Source organism: Rhea pennata, chromosome 29 (genome assembly GCF_028389875.1).
Source record: "Rhea pennata isolate bPtePen1 chromosome 29, bPtePen1.pri, whole genome shotgun sequence".
In the NCBI taxonomy this organism is placed as follows: Eukaryota; Metazoa; Chordata; class Aves; order Rheiformes; family Rheidae; genus Rhea; species Rhea pennata.
Window position 1 is genome coordinate 2,672,445 of NC_084691.1, and position 14,108 is coordinate 2,686,552.

General features: G+C 47.2%; 1 protein-coding gene across 1 annotated transcript; it reads right to left on the reverse strand.

Moving 5' to 3' along the window:
* Positions 1-9,078: 9,078 nt before the first annotated feature.
* Positions 9,079-10,395, reverse strand: HOXC4 (homeobox C4). The gene is made up of 2 exons (XM_062597416.1): positions 9,951-10,395; positions 9,079-9,422 (listed from the first exon to the last, which is right to left on the reverse strand). Exons 1-2 carry the CDS (start codon positions 10,393-10,395, stop codon positions 9,079-9,081), a joined length of 789 nt encoding a protein of 262 aa, XP_062453400.1.
* Positions 10,396-14,108: the final 3,713 nt, after the last annotated feature.

Genomic DNA, 14,108 nt, shown 5'->3' on the forward strand with positions numbered 1-14,108 from the left:
GCGAGGAAGAGCGATTTTTTTTTCCTTTTTGTTTTTATTTTTTTTGCGAGAAAAAAAATGCAAGCAGAAAATTCTGCAATAAACTAACAAATTTTGCTGGAGGAGGGGAAGGAATTGTGTTAGGAATTATTTTCATAGCAGCCAGGCGGGTAGTCGAGAACGCAAGGAAAAAAGTTTGCTCTGCCCGTATATGTGTGTGTGTGTATATACGTATATAAACGCATCGCATATATATCCAAATGTACGTATTTCTGGGCAATTACATCTCCGCAAATGCTGGTAGGATAAATGCCCGGCATATCGCTAATAAATATTTCTGATAATTAAAGATGCTCGTTGAAACGCTGAAGTGTCTTTTAACCCGTAAAATATTTAAGCACGTGGCAGCCTCGGAGGTATCTCCCTCTGCACACACACCCGGGGCGAGGCTTGAAAGCGAACATATAAATACTGTTATCAGGAGCAAACGTGCTAGATACAGCCCAGATAAAGGCCCGGGCCGGCGTTTTTCCAGTCTAACCGGGGCTAAATAAAGCCTCTTTTTTTTTTTTTTTTTTTTTTTTTTTTTTTTTTTCCTGTTGAAATGTAGCATCTGTCTCTTAGGAAGATAAGTTTCAAGACGGCGGGGTGGAAAAAAAAAAAAGTTAAAAGAAGAGAGGAAAAAAAAAGAGAGAGAAGAAAGAGGCCAGCGAGTCAAAGCCCCTTTCAGGGAAGGGGTAATAAACTCATTCCCCGGCTGCAATTAAAATTCCCCCAGACACCGGTTACATCCCTGTTCGTCTGCGGCAGCCTGGGCGAGCTCTCCTGCAAGCCCGAGCCCCCTTTTTTTTTGGGGGGGGGGGGGCAGAAACTTGAAATGCGAAGGTTTAGCCGCTCCCGCGCCCCGCAGCCCCCGGAGCCTGGCTGCGGCTCGCGAAGAAATTCCCACTTATTTACTTCCTTCCTTAAATTAATTTCCTGAAACACCCTGCGAAGGAAGAACTGGCTTCACCCTCCGAAACGTGCGTTGGAGGGGGAAGAAATCCGTGTGTCCCTTCCTTAAATCTCTACGGATCAGGCTGCGACGTGCACCGAAGCTGTTATTTTAAGGGTTTTATTTATTCTCCGGCGGATTAAACCCATCCTTCTAGCACTGCACGTATTTAGATATAGTCCGGCTATAACAAAAAATAAATAAAAATAAGATTCGAGATTAAATCACGCTTCGACACCATCATCTCCCCCGACTGAACATCCTCCTTGCTCCCCGACCCGGGACTCAGCCGGACAAACTCCCCCCCCCCCCCCCCCCCCCGCTAGACTCTAGGGCTGGTGCCCAACCAGCAAATGAACCTGCCAGCAGATTTTTCTTGCCTTTTCTCTTAAAATATATATATATATATATTATTTTTTGGCCACCACAAACCCAGACTCCGAGTCCGGCCTTCCAAAAGCCCCTTTTGTCCTGCTGTCCAAAGCCGGGGTCATGACCCAGCTAATGCAGAGCCAACCTGGACGTAAACACTTTGTAGGCTCTTCTTTAAATATTTAGAGGCACTTGAAGGAACCTGCCACGGGCTTTCGGGGTGGGAGGGCTGCAGAGAGTGTAGATTTTTTTTTTTAACGTATTTAGTCCTTTATTTACTTATTTTTTATCTCGCATCCCTCTTTGCAAAAGGACCCACCTCCCCCCCCTCCACCAACCGCCTTTCACTCGCCCTCCTCCAAAAAATGAATCTGAGCACGGAAAATATATAGAGAGAGTATATATTATATATATAATTATATATTTATATATACAGTTAATCCTGCCTGGGCACACGTGTGCACTGGCGTGTACCTGCGCGATGTACACGGACACACGTGGACGCCGCAGCTTTTATTTCTCCCGGTGGGGAGCTCCAAGCATTTGTGGCTGCGGGTGGCTGGAATTGTCCCTGCGAAAAATGGGGGGATAATTGCAAATTTATAGTTACAAACGCGTCTCTTCGGATTTTTTTTTAATTTATTTTTATTTTTTATTATTTTGTGCGAGCCCCCGTGCGCTCAGTGGTGCCTATAAATGAAGCCGAGCGGGCGGGCTTATGGCTGGGCATGGTTAACCGTGCACTCGCCTGTATATATTTAAGTTAAAAGTACCCAGTTAGAGAGGAATATATATATATATATATAGGGGAAGGTGCGCCGACCTAAACCTGCAAGCCAAAGCATCCGAGCATTTCCGACTCCTCCTCTGGTTTTCTTTCCAGGGAGGGGACGGTTGGGAGCACGCACATTACCTCTGCCAGTTTATTCATTAAAAATAAAAATCATCATCATCATCATCAAAAGAAGCGACTCGCATTCCCGAATCGCAAACCACTTTCAGCTTGTTTAAGTTTCTGATTGCATAATCAGGGAATTAATTGGAAGTCAGTGCGGAGCAGCTCCTAAGGAGAGGACAGAGGAGGGCTGCAGCTGGCTTGGGGGTGAAGGTGGGTTGCAAAACCATCATCCTGCCCTAAGGAAAAGGCTCGCAGAAGGAGCTGGTGCGGATGCCCTGCCATAAATTAGCTCTTGTTTCCCACGTTCGAGTGTGTGCTAAAATTGGTGTTTTATGGTCGCAGGGGGTATTTGTTATGGACTGCTTTTTTATTATTATTATTATTATTATTTGAAACTCCGCTCGCTGCCTTTTTCAGGGTATTCTGCTCTATTTCTCAGCCAACAAAAAACATATATATATAAAGAAAAATGACGGGTTTTACTAAGCAAAACGTTAATTTGCTGCTTTCTACTGCATTTTGCCCTCTGTCTGCCCCTTAGCAGGGAGGCAGCGCCCAGAACAGCCCGGGCCGGGAGGAGCCCCCCGAAAAATTGGGCTCTTCCCCGAGTGACAGCTGTCAAAAACAGGGCCCCAGGCCCCAAGTTTGGCGAAGGGAGAGACAAAACCTGCTGAAGTGTGGAATATATAAAATATATTTGAAGGAATATATAAACCTCAAGAGATCAGCGGGACAGGGGAGGGTTGAAGCTGCTGGAGTATTTTTACTCCAACAGTCTCAATATCTGCCAAAGGATCTGGACCAAAGGTTTAAGAGAGAAAAAAGAAAGGGGGAGAAAAAAATAAAACTGAAGAAAAAACTTTCCTTTGGGGATATAAAGCTAAATATTCCTGTTGAAGCAGTCCCAGTTCTCCCCTTCGCTGCATCCCAGCAAATCCATTACATGGCTCGGGAAATTATACGATACATATGTTGGAGTGGAGAGCAAGGAAAATGTTAATTACGACACGGGAGGAAAAGTTAATCATTTACAAAGCAGTATTTAATTCCCTACACGGAAAGGGATGATTTATTTATTTACCTCTTATTTATTTTTCTCACTCTAGAAGCCTGGAGCTTGTCCTATGCATATCTATTTTCCAGAAAGAGGGGGGGGAAGCTCAGAAAAAGAACAACAACAACAACACTTTTTTTTTTTTTTTCTCGAAAAAAGAAAAGAATCTGGCTGCACTGAAACAAGCCCCAAAACAGGCAGGAAGAGGTGATATCTGAAAATTGCTAACAGCATCAGCGTACCGGCTGCTGGCTGTTTCGAAAGGAAATACGAGTCTTTCCCTAAAAAAAAAATAAATAAAAAATAATAAAAAAAAACACCCAAAATGTTTAGTTTGGGACTTTGCCCATCAAAATTAATCACAGCGACAGATTAGGAAGTGCATAAAACTATATCTCTGGATAATGATATACGAGACCACAATAAATAAAAGTTACACGTTGGAGGTGCTGTCAGGTCTGTGGCGAACCAGTAACTCACTCATTTAACCCCAAGTGCGCGTTTGCCTTTTAATTACAATTAACGCGGCGGATGATTTCTTTTTTTTTCTTTTTTTTTCTCTCTCCTCCCCCCCCCCCCCCCCAACTCCGAGGGGCTGGACGAAATTGCTGGAAAACCCTGTAACGCTATTTTAACTGCAAGCTAAACCACGTCACTTATGCAGGAGAGCCCTGGGGCAAAAAAAGGGGGGGGGAGAATAATGTATCTACGCTGGAAAGAAAGGGGAAAAAAAAGTTCTCATAAAACTGAAAGCCACTTAGTTCAAGCTGTTGAGGGCCCTTGTCCGGCTGGAGTTATCTCTCCAAAGCATCTCTGGAGCTGTTGTTGCCCTTTTTTTTTTTTTTTTTTTTTTTTTTTTTTTTTTTTTTTAACAGGCAATACAGGAAGCTCATTTTCTCAGTCTCCTGCTCTAAATTTAAGAGAGGTTTCCCTCCCTCGCAGGCTCTGTATACAAAGACTTCCTCACTTTATTTATTTATTTATTTATTTTAATTGCTGGTTAAAGCCTTCGGAAAGCCACTCTCCAGCCCTCTTAAAGACCGAGTCCCTAGCGAAGCTGGCTTTGGAAAAAAAAAAAAAAAAAAAAAAAACTCACTGCGAAAGCAACCGGGAAAACTTTGTCAGGCAACTTGCAAACAAACCGGACTCGAAGAACGCAAAAGCAAACCAAAACAAAATATAACCACACACACGAAAAAAAAAAGAAAAAGAAAAAAAAAAAGAAAAGAGAAAGAAATAAAAAGGGGGGGAAAATAAAAAAAATAAAACTGACCTCCGCGGTTAATTTGAGCCTCGAGAAACATGTTGTTGCTGGGAGTTTTATAGCCCAATAATCAAAGTCGAGGGAATTCTCCGAGCAGGGAACAATGCAGCACCCGGCGAGAGGGGGCGGGAGGCGGCCGGGCCCCCGGGCCGGGGCCGAGCGTGCCGGGCCCGGAGCCGGGGCCTGGGGCCCGGGGATGAGCAAGCCTTCGGGGGGACTATTTGATCATTAAACCACTCATCTGTCTACCAATCCCTCCATCCATCCCTCCCTCCATCCCTCCATCCCTCCATCCCTCCGTCCCTCCATCCCTCCCTCCATCCCTCCATCCATTCCTCCCTCCATCCCTCTATCCATCCCTCCATCCCTCCCTCTATCCCTCCATCCCTCCCTCCATCCATCCCTCCATCCATCCCTCCCTCCACCTACCTACTTATCTACCTACCTATCTACCTATGTATATACCCACCTCCCCATCCGTCCTACCTACTTTCCTACTTATTATTATTATTATTATTATTATTATTATTATTATTATTATTATTATTATTATTTTGCTAGAGAAAATCTGGGCTGTTTTGCATCGTTGCCCACAATCAAATCTCTTCTCCCTCCTCCTCCCTCCCCGCCCCCGCTTTACTGCTCTTCTTGCTCCTGCCTCTTCGTTTTCTGCATCCCTCTCGTATTTGCATCCTGATTTTCATCCCCGGGCTGCAAACTTTGGGAAGTGGTGGGGAGGGAAGGTGTTGGGGGGGGGGGTGTCAGGTTTTGCTTCGATTTAGGCATTTGGGGATTTTTTATTATTATTATTTTGAAATGCCAGTTACTTACGTGGCTGGGAGCGATGCTGGGGCCAGCTGGGAGGGCAAGAAGCTCCGGAGGAGGAAAAAAAAATGAAAGAAAGAAAGAAAAAAAGAAAAAGAAGGAGAGAAGTTGGGCCGCCACTTCACCCTCTTCTCCCTTTATTTTATATATTTCTTTCCTCCTAGGGTTTTTCCTTTTTTTTTTTTTTTTCTCTCTCTTTTGGGGGTGGTGGTGGTCGTGGGTGAGCACAAGGCTACAAGGCGCATCTGCCCCCTTCCTTCTCCCCCCCTCCACCCCTCACCCCAACCTTCTCCTTTTTTTTTTTTTTTTTTTTTTTTTTTATTACTATGGTAAAAACCTACAAAGAGGCTAAACAGCGATGGTGCCTCTAAATCTATGTCGGCAGACACAGAAGGTACACGTTGGGAGAGCGAGGCGGGTCAGGAGGGCTCAGGGGTCAGCTTGCTCGCCTCGAATAGAGCTGCTGGGAGAGAAAAGTTGGCCTTTCCATGAACCCGCTTTTACCGTTTACCCCAACTTCAATAAAGTTGCTTTCAGCCGCTCTCCACGGAGGCGTCAAGAGGCTGGAAAAGAGAGTTCAGGCTGTTGGGAGCTAGGCACATCCCCAATTTTTTGTTATTTTTATTTTTATTTTATTGTCTCCCCGTCTCCGCCACCTCCTTCTTCCCTCCTCCTCCCCTCCCTTCCTCCGCTGCCTCGGCTCTATAATAAAAATAATAATTATATATAATAATGTATACAATCTGCCGGCCATAGCCGCGGTTGTGTCATGGCCAAGTCTAAAGGCTAAGCGAGAATAAACCCCGGGAATAATCCCAATGCAGCGGAGAGGGGGGAAGAAGGGAGAGGGGTGGGGAAAAAAGGCGAAAAACAAACAGAAAAAAAAACCCCAAACCCTTGCCAGCCTCCCCCTCGCTGGGTGCACCCAGCACACACACCCAAAAGAAAATCCACATTTCCATCCCCCCCCCAAAAAAATAAAAAGCTTCCAAATCTCCCAAAAGAAGGAGGGGGGGGGGAAATATCCAACTTCAGGCCGTGTTGCTTCCTCCCCATCCTCCTCTTCCTCCTCCTGCAGCCTGCAGCAGGGCAGACGCGCCGCTCGCCCCCCACGGAGGAGGTTTTGGGGGATCCGGGGCGTTTTACGTGGCTCGGAGGCACCAGCTCAACTTTTTGGGGCTGCTCTGGCCTCTGCGCGGGCGATTCGGGTTTCGTTTGATTTTGGGTTTCTCCGCAGGTTTCCTGCTTTCGGCTGGTTTAAACCTCCCTCTCTGCCTTCCCAGGCCAGCCTGGCTTTCTGCTCTGCTTTCCCCTCTATAGGGGAAGATATTAAAAGCAGCCCTAACGCCACGGGATGGGCCGAGCCTTGGGTGGTGATTGCTGAATATCTTTTTATTTTATTTTGTTATATATATATACATATATATATATAATTTCCCTGGGGCTGGGAGGCGACTGGAAAAGGCAAAGCCACAGCTGGCTCCTAACACATTGCCCTGCTCTGCGGAGGAAATGCTCAAAGAGGAGCAGTATAGGCTATAGGTCCCATCCATATGTTTTATCTTGCCAGCCTCGCCCTTACAGTAATATCACGAAGCAGGATGTGGGGAGGAAAAAAAAAAAGGCGAAAAAGAAGAAAAAAAAGCCCCTGAGATTTACATAACAAACTCCGCGGGATAAAATTATCACTCTCCGCTTCTCCCTTTAAAGATCTGGGTCCCCAGCTATCACAAAGGATTTGGAGACCGTGATTTGCTTAATGGCAGCTTAAATCGATTTTTGAGAGAGAGAAGGGGAGAAAAAATAAATAAAAACACAGATGAGAAAAGCCTCTTCTTCCCTAAACCTTTTTTTTTTTTTATATATATATTTTTTTTTCCTAGAGGGCTCTGCTCTCACCTAGCAAACGCACCAGGGCGAGGGATGCCTTGGAGCAGGCCTAGCTCTGCCTCTCCGCCTGCGCCAGGGCTTTGGAGCAAGGGACCTGCAGCAAAGTTCCCCAAAAGCCTAAAAGAAAGGGTGGAAAAAAGAGGGGGGGGGGGGTGTGCGCAGCTCCCTCTCCAAGCACCCGGGGCTGCTGCCACAACCCCCTGCACCGAGGTGGGTCGGGGGCAGGGGGGGGCACAGCTTTATTCCCCCAAATCCCCCCACCGCTGCCCATTTGCATGCTTCCTCCAAAGGCCAAGAGCGCTGAATTACTGTTATTAGCATTATTGCTACCATTATTGTTATTATTATTCCTCAACAGCCTCTCCATTGCCTCTAAAAAAAAAAATTACATACGCCCTCTTGGCTTTTATGGGTAAACGAGCCGACCTGAGCACGCCACGACAGCAAAACACAAATAATAATAAACACGAGGAAAGTTCAAAGAAGGGAGAGGGGGTTAAAACAGGCAATTTCACGTTGGATGGAAAGCAAAAAAAAAAAAAAAAGGGGGGGGGGAAGAGCATGAATGCAAACTAATCCCAATCCACAGCACTGCTCTTGTCTGAAAACCAGATTTCTTTCTTTTTTTTTTTTTTTTTTTTTTTTTTCCTCCCTCCCCCCCTTCCCCGGTATTTCCAGGGCTGGGAGGGTCTGAGATTTAAAGTCACTGGCCGCGTCGTGATGTCATAAAATCTGGAGCACAGAGTTATCTTCATGTTTTGTTTAAACTTAACTAAAAACAGTTAACTCGTGCACATGGGATTCATTAAGCACCGTCCCAGGATTTTATTATTAATTATTATTATTATTATTATTAATGCTGTTATTTGGGGCGGGTTTGGAGGGGAACGTGAGGATCAAATAAGTCACCAGACATAAAAGTAAAACTAATTCACACTGACTGGTTTATTGAACACTGGGACTTTCACATACACACTAAAACTCTTTATTGCAAGTTTACAATGATCATGTAAAATCAGTCCAAAAACACAAATAACCACGACAAAAAAAAAAAAAAAAAAAAAAAAACTAGCTACTGACTTTTTTAAAACCTTCTTCTGCTTTTTTTTTTAAATATGCCTCTCTCTCTCTCTCTCTCTTTTTTTTTCTTCTCAAATTTTCAGCAAAAACTCGTCCACCCTTGTGTGCTGTCTCACATTGGTTTTTGCTCTTTTCTTTTTAAATCGTGATTTTTTTTTTAGCCTTTTTCACATTTCTACAAAAGAACTTCATACCTCCTTCGATCATTGTGCATTTGTAATGCAGAGGGAGGGGGTGGAAAAAAACAAAACAAAACAAAAAAACAACCTACATTCGCTTTTTGTTCCTGTCGCCAATATTATCAGCATTTCTTCATTAAATTCACCGAACAGAACATTCACCTCTTCCACCCCCCCAACCCTGCCCTCCCCCCTCCGACCTCCCTCCCCCCTTTAAAAAATAAATAAAACCCTGAAACGGCGTAAAAAAACCCTGCAGGTACAGACACCTGGCCTCATGCTATCCGACATGCATCTAAAGCCTGCGGTCTTAACGGAGACCCATTGTTTTTTATACGCACGGGAAATAATTAATAATAATAATAATAATAATAATAATAATAAAAATAATAATAATAATAATAAACTACGAGAGAAGGCGAACAGGGAGGGGGAGGGGAAGGGACAGGAGGGGAGGGAAAAAGAACCAAAATATATATATATCTATATATATTAGATTCTATAAATAATCCAGAGTCATTCGTGTGCGGGTGTGCGGGTGTTTTATAACCTGGTGATATCCTCTGTGCGCGGGTCCTGCGCGGCGGCGGCGGCGGCGGGCAGCTCCTCGCCCGCGGCCGTGCTCGACGGGGCGGCGGGGGCGGCCGCCGCCGCCGCCCGCACTTTGGTGTTGGGCAGCCTGTGGTCTTTTTTCCATTTCATGCGCCTGTTCTGAAACCAGATTTTGATCTGCCTCTCGGAGAGGCACAGCGAGTGGGCGATCTCGATGCGCCGTCGGCGGGTCAGGTACCTGTTATAGTGAAACTCCTTCTCCAATTCCAAAACCTGCTGCCTCGTGTAAGCTGTCCGGGAGCGCTTGGGTTCGCCTCCATTGTAATTGGGATTCACTGGGAAAAGGGAAAAAAAAAAAAAAAAAAAAAAAGAGGAAGGAAGGAAGGGGGGAAAAAACAGCAAAAATTAGCATGAATAGAAGGGAGAGGGAGAGACAGAAACAGCAGAGAGAGAACTGGAGCAGCTGAGAGGAAAAAGTAATAGGCTAAATAGGTAATAAAGAACTTTGGGCAGCTCAAGAGTTTCTATTCTAATAGGAAGGGGTTTCCCTGGCTCAAAAGACTGAATTATTTATGCACCCCTTACAAAGCTTTCGGAGTTTCACACATACATAACAGAACGAGCCACATGGCTAAGGCTGCCCACAGTAGCTCGGCTATAAAATTTATGGTGGGTGTAATTACCCATTCGGAGTCGTAAATCCAGTTCAATTGTGCTAACCCAAAGACTCTCATGGAAGGGAAGGAAATAAAAAAAAAAAAAGAGAGAGAGAGAGAGAGAGAGGCAGAGAGAGAGCATGAGGTGGAAAGGAAAAAAAAAAATCAGCGAGCAGCGCGACGGAGAGGAAAATAAAAGTTGCATACCAGTACTGACGTGGATTTTTTTCATCCAGGGATACACTATGGGTTGTTTGGAAGCTGTGCTGTTAGGATGCTCGGGGTTTGGCTGGCCGCAGGCTGCGGGGGCCGGGGAAGGAGTGGTGGAAGAGGTGGAAAGAGCAGCCTGCTCGCAGAGCTGCTGCGCTTTCTCCGAGAGGTGTTGGCCTCCTGGAGTTTGCCCGGGTCCCCTTTGGTGCGCGGCCGCGTTGCCGGGAGCTTGGATACTAGCACAGCTGTACTGGCGGTCGGGGAAGGAGGGTCGTGGCACTGGGTACAGCTCTTGATGGTGATGCTGATAGCTGGACTCCCTTGTCCGGCTATAATATTCCGGACTGTGGTCTGGGATGTAATTATTTTGCGAATATTCCTCGCATGGAGGAAATTTCGGATCGATGTAGTTAGAGTCCATCAAATAAGAGCTCATGATCATTAATTTCTGGAGTGGAAAATAATTTTTCTCGCTTTGTCGTTTTTCTGCTCCATAAAGCCCTCCTACTAGCTGGCGACCCCGTAAAGTTACTTTCACCATGTGACTCCCGCGGCCAATCACACCCGCCAGCCCAGTCCCCGGATAAGGAACCAAAAGCTTTGCCGAAACGTCCCCAAATTGCGCGGCCGCGCGTGGGAGCGCGGGCGCGGCGGAGCCGCGGAGCCGCCGGCCCGCGGAGCCGCCTCGAGGCGGGAGCGGAGTGGGGAGAGGGGCTGGATGGGGGTGGGGGTGAGGGGCTGGGGAGGGGGGCAGCAGGTCCGCGCCCGCCGCCCCTCACCCCGCCTTTGGGCTCCGCTGGGAACAATGAGGGGCAAGAGCTTTCCTCCTCCTCCTCCCCCCCCTTCCTCCCCCTCCCTTTCCCTCGGTGTGAGTGTGAGTGTGAGTGGGGGCACGAGGCGAGCAGCAGGCGCAGGGCATCCCCCCCCCTTTCCCTCCGCTTTGCTTCCCCCCCCCCGCCCCCACCCGGGGAAGGGTTGAGCTGGGGGCGTCGAGGGACAGCCCCCCAACCCCCGGGGTGAGTGTGAGTGTGAGTGTGAGTGCGAGCCGCTCTGCAGAGCCCGGCAGCCTCCAGCTCCTTCACATCCCCCCCTCCAAACTCCATCTTCTGCCCCAGCAGCCCCCTCCCCACCCGTGGGGGGTGGGGGCCGGGGGGGCTTGGGGTAAGAGGCCGCACAAGGCAGGTCGGTGCCACTGCCAGCACATCTGGCTGCTTGTGTCCCCCTCCCCCCAAAAAAACCCGCCCCTTCCAAGCCGGGGGGGGGGGGAGAGGGTTAAACGCTGTCAGCATCCCTCGGGTGCTGGGTGGGTGAGGGGGGGGTAGGTACAAGTTACCTGGCCGGTTCGCGGAGCAGAGTGACGGTGTTTAAAGGGCTCCAAACCCTCGTGGAGACCCTGGGGGAGGGGAGGGGGGATTTCCACCCCCCCCAATCCACTCGCAAGCGGCTCCCGCGGGGCTACACGTGGGACGCCCCGACGGGCAACCCAGGCCGCCTTGCCCTCGGGCTGCGCGTTTAACCTCCCTTTATTTATTTATATTTTTTTCCTGAGGCCTTTTAAAAATTATAATTAAAAATATATATTATTATTTTTTAATTTTATTTATTATTATTATTTTTATGTGGGATGCTGCGCCCGGCCGAAAACGGCTCCCCGCGGGGGTTACGCGCCCCCTCCGTTAGGTTAGGAAGCCGCAAACGGATGGCAACATTTGGGGAGCTGCGCGGAGCTCCTTCAATTAGGGCTTTTATCTATCGCTAGCACTAAAGAGAGGGGCCGAGGCGGGAGGTGGGGTATTCCCTTCCTGGGCTTGATAACAATTATAGTCGAAAATCATAGCTTGCAGGGCATTGCCATATTTTACTTGATAACAATAAAAGTGACACATAAAGTTAACTGTTTATGTTTTATTTATTAGACTAAATGTGCCAGCGGTGTCGAAGGCTTTTGGCTGGTTGTTACAGCTTTTTATGGGGTTGTAAAACGCCATAAATCAGTCAGTGCGAAATGGTCGGGGCTCTTTGTGCTCTTGGCTGAGAGTTGTGTTTGCGGTGGCTGCTGTTTCTTCTGGAGACGAAAAGTAATAATGGGATTTTATTTTGATTATTATCACTTCTCTCCCCCCCCAACTCCCCCCCCACACACACCTTTCCCCTCCCCTCTTCCAATCATCACGGTTATTTCGCTCTACCTTGTAACGAACCAGCTCCGGCGCTGCCCTGGCAAACGGCAAATATATATATATATATATATATATATATATATATATATATATATAAATAAAAAGCAAGGAAAAAAAAGAAAAAAAAAGAAAAACTACTTCGCACTTGAATAACTACCTTTTAAAATGACACAACCCGGCTTGGCGGATTTAATTAGGGCGGCTGCAATTAACGGCATCAAAGGCAAGCAAGAACTTTACAAGGCTCTGGCATCGTCCATATATTCCCCTAGAGACGAATTTGTGACTTGGCGACGCTCACACAAATTCGAGTCTACAGGGTACATATAGGCGACGGGAGGGCTGGGGCAGGGGGCTGCCGACCCCCCCACCCCCACCACCCCACCCCCGCCCCCCAACCCCGGGGGGGGGGAGCTGCCTGGCCCAAGGTGGGAGGAGGAGGAGGAGGGGGGGGATGCAGAGGCCACGGGGGCTTTAGGTGGCCTCGGGGGGAGCTTTACATATTTGACGGCGGAATCCCCTCCGAAAGCAAAGCGCCAGCCCCATATACATAAATAAATATATATATACATAGATATGTGTGTATGTGTTGGCGCTTGGACAGGGAATAACTCGCTCGCTCGCTTGGTTGTTACTTAGCAGCTCTTGTTTTTATTGGCATCCGATTCGCAGCGCTTGACTAATTGCTCCCCCCGTGCCCTGACAAAGCTGGTTCCTTCCTAAAGTTATATATACATCGAGGGTTTAGGCAGCTATAGGGAGAGAGAGAGCATCTCCGTGCCCCGGCAGGTAAAAATTCCTGCTTTCTCCAGAATAGTTGGGGAGTGAAGGGGGATGGGAGCTCAAAGGTATGAACAGAAATGTATGCCGGAACCCAAAAACATTGATTTAAATACATCCAATAAATTCCTTTTCCCCAGCTATACTTCATTCTGCCCAAACACCTCAGACTCATGCAGGGTTTTGACATTTATAGTTCAGACTGATGCAACAACTTTATTCCAAGGCTGAGGGAATATTGAATGAAGATGGAGAGTTAATAAAGTAATTTTTACCTACGCACACCCTTTCTTCTCCCCCCCCCACCTTTAGAATATATTGCTTTTCAATAAGCACCAGCAGAATAAATAAATATCCACAGGTAGTTCTTTTAAGAAGAGGCTGAGTAGATTGGTAAAAAAAAAAAAGGAAAAAAAAAAAAGAAAGAAAGAAAAAACGCAAAACAAAACAGCAGCAATCAAAAGCTTTGAGGGGGAGGAAAAAAATAATGCGAGGCATGAAGGTCACCCCAAAGCATTCCTGCCCCCAACCTGGGAGTCTCTAAACTCTTTGCTCTCCCTCCTCCAGAAGAGCCCCGGGAAAAGGGGGTTACACCGTTTTCCTGCTTCCCACCCGCTGCCGGTCCCAACCCAAATAAATATTTTCGAGGGCTCGGTGGAAACTTTGCTTCTCCGGGGGCTCCCTGGTCAGGCTCCATTCAGCCCCTGTATGTGTGGTTTGCCCCGAACTTCTTACAAACGCACACACACACAAAAAAAATCCCATTTCCCCCCTCTTTTTGGGCTGGGGAGTAGGGGGGCTTTATTTGTTTACTTATTTATTCCCCCCTTTGCCTCTCTCTTCCTCTCCTTTCAAACTGGAGAGCGGAGCTGCGCCTTTCGCTGAATTTATCTGGCCGTTTGTTTATTTATTTATTTATCCTCTCTTCCCCCCCCCCCACGCCGTCATTTTTTTTTTCCTCCATAAAATAAGTCTGCAAGGACGTGTGAAGAATAGTTGTACAAGAATCTGGCTCTTTTGTCTATAAAGCAGCCCTCCCACCGCTCTCCATCCCTCGGTTCCCCCCCCCCCCCAACACACACACACACACACACCACCACCAGCAGCCCCACGATGTCGAGAAACAGTTTGGGAGTGACAACACCAAGAGAAATGCAGCACCTCGACATTAAAAAAAAAAAGAAAAAAAAATAAA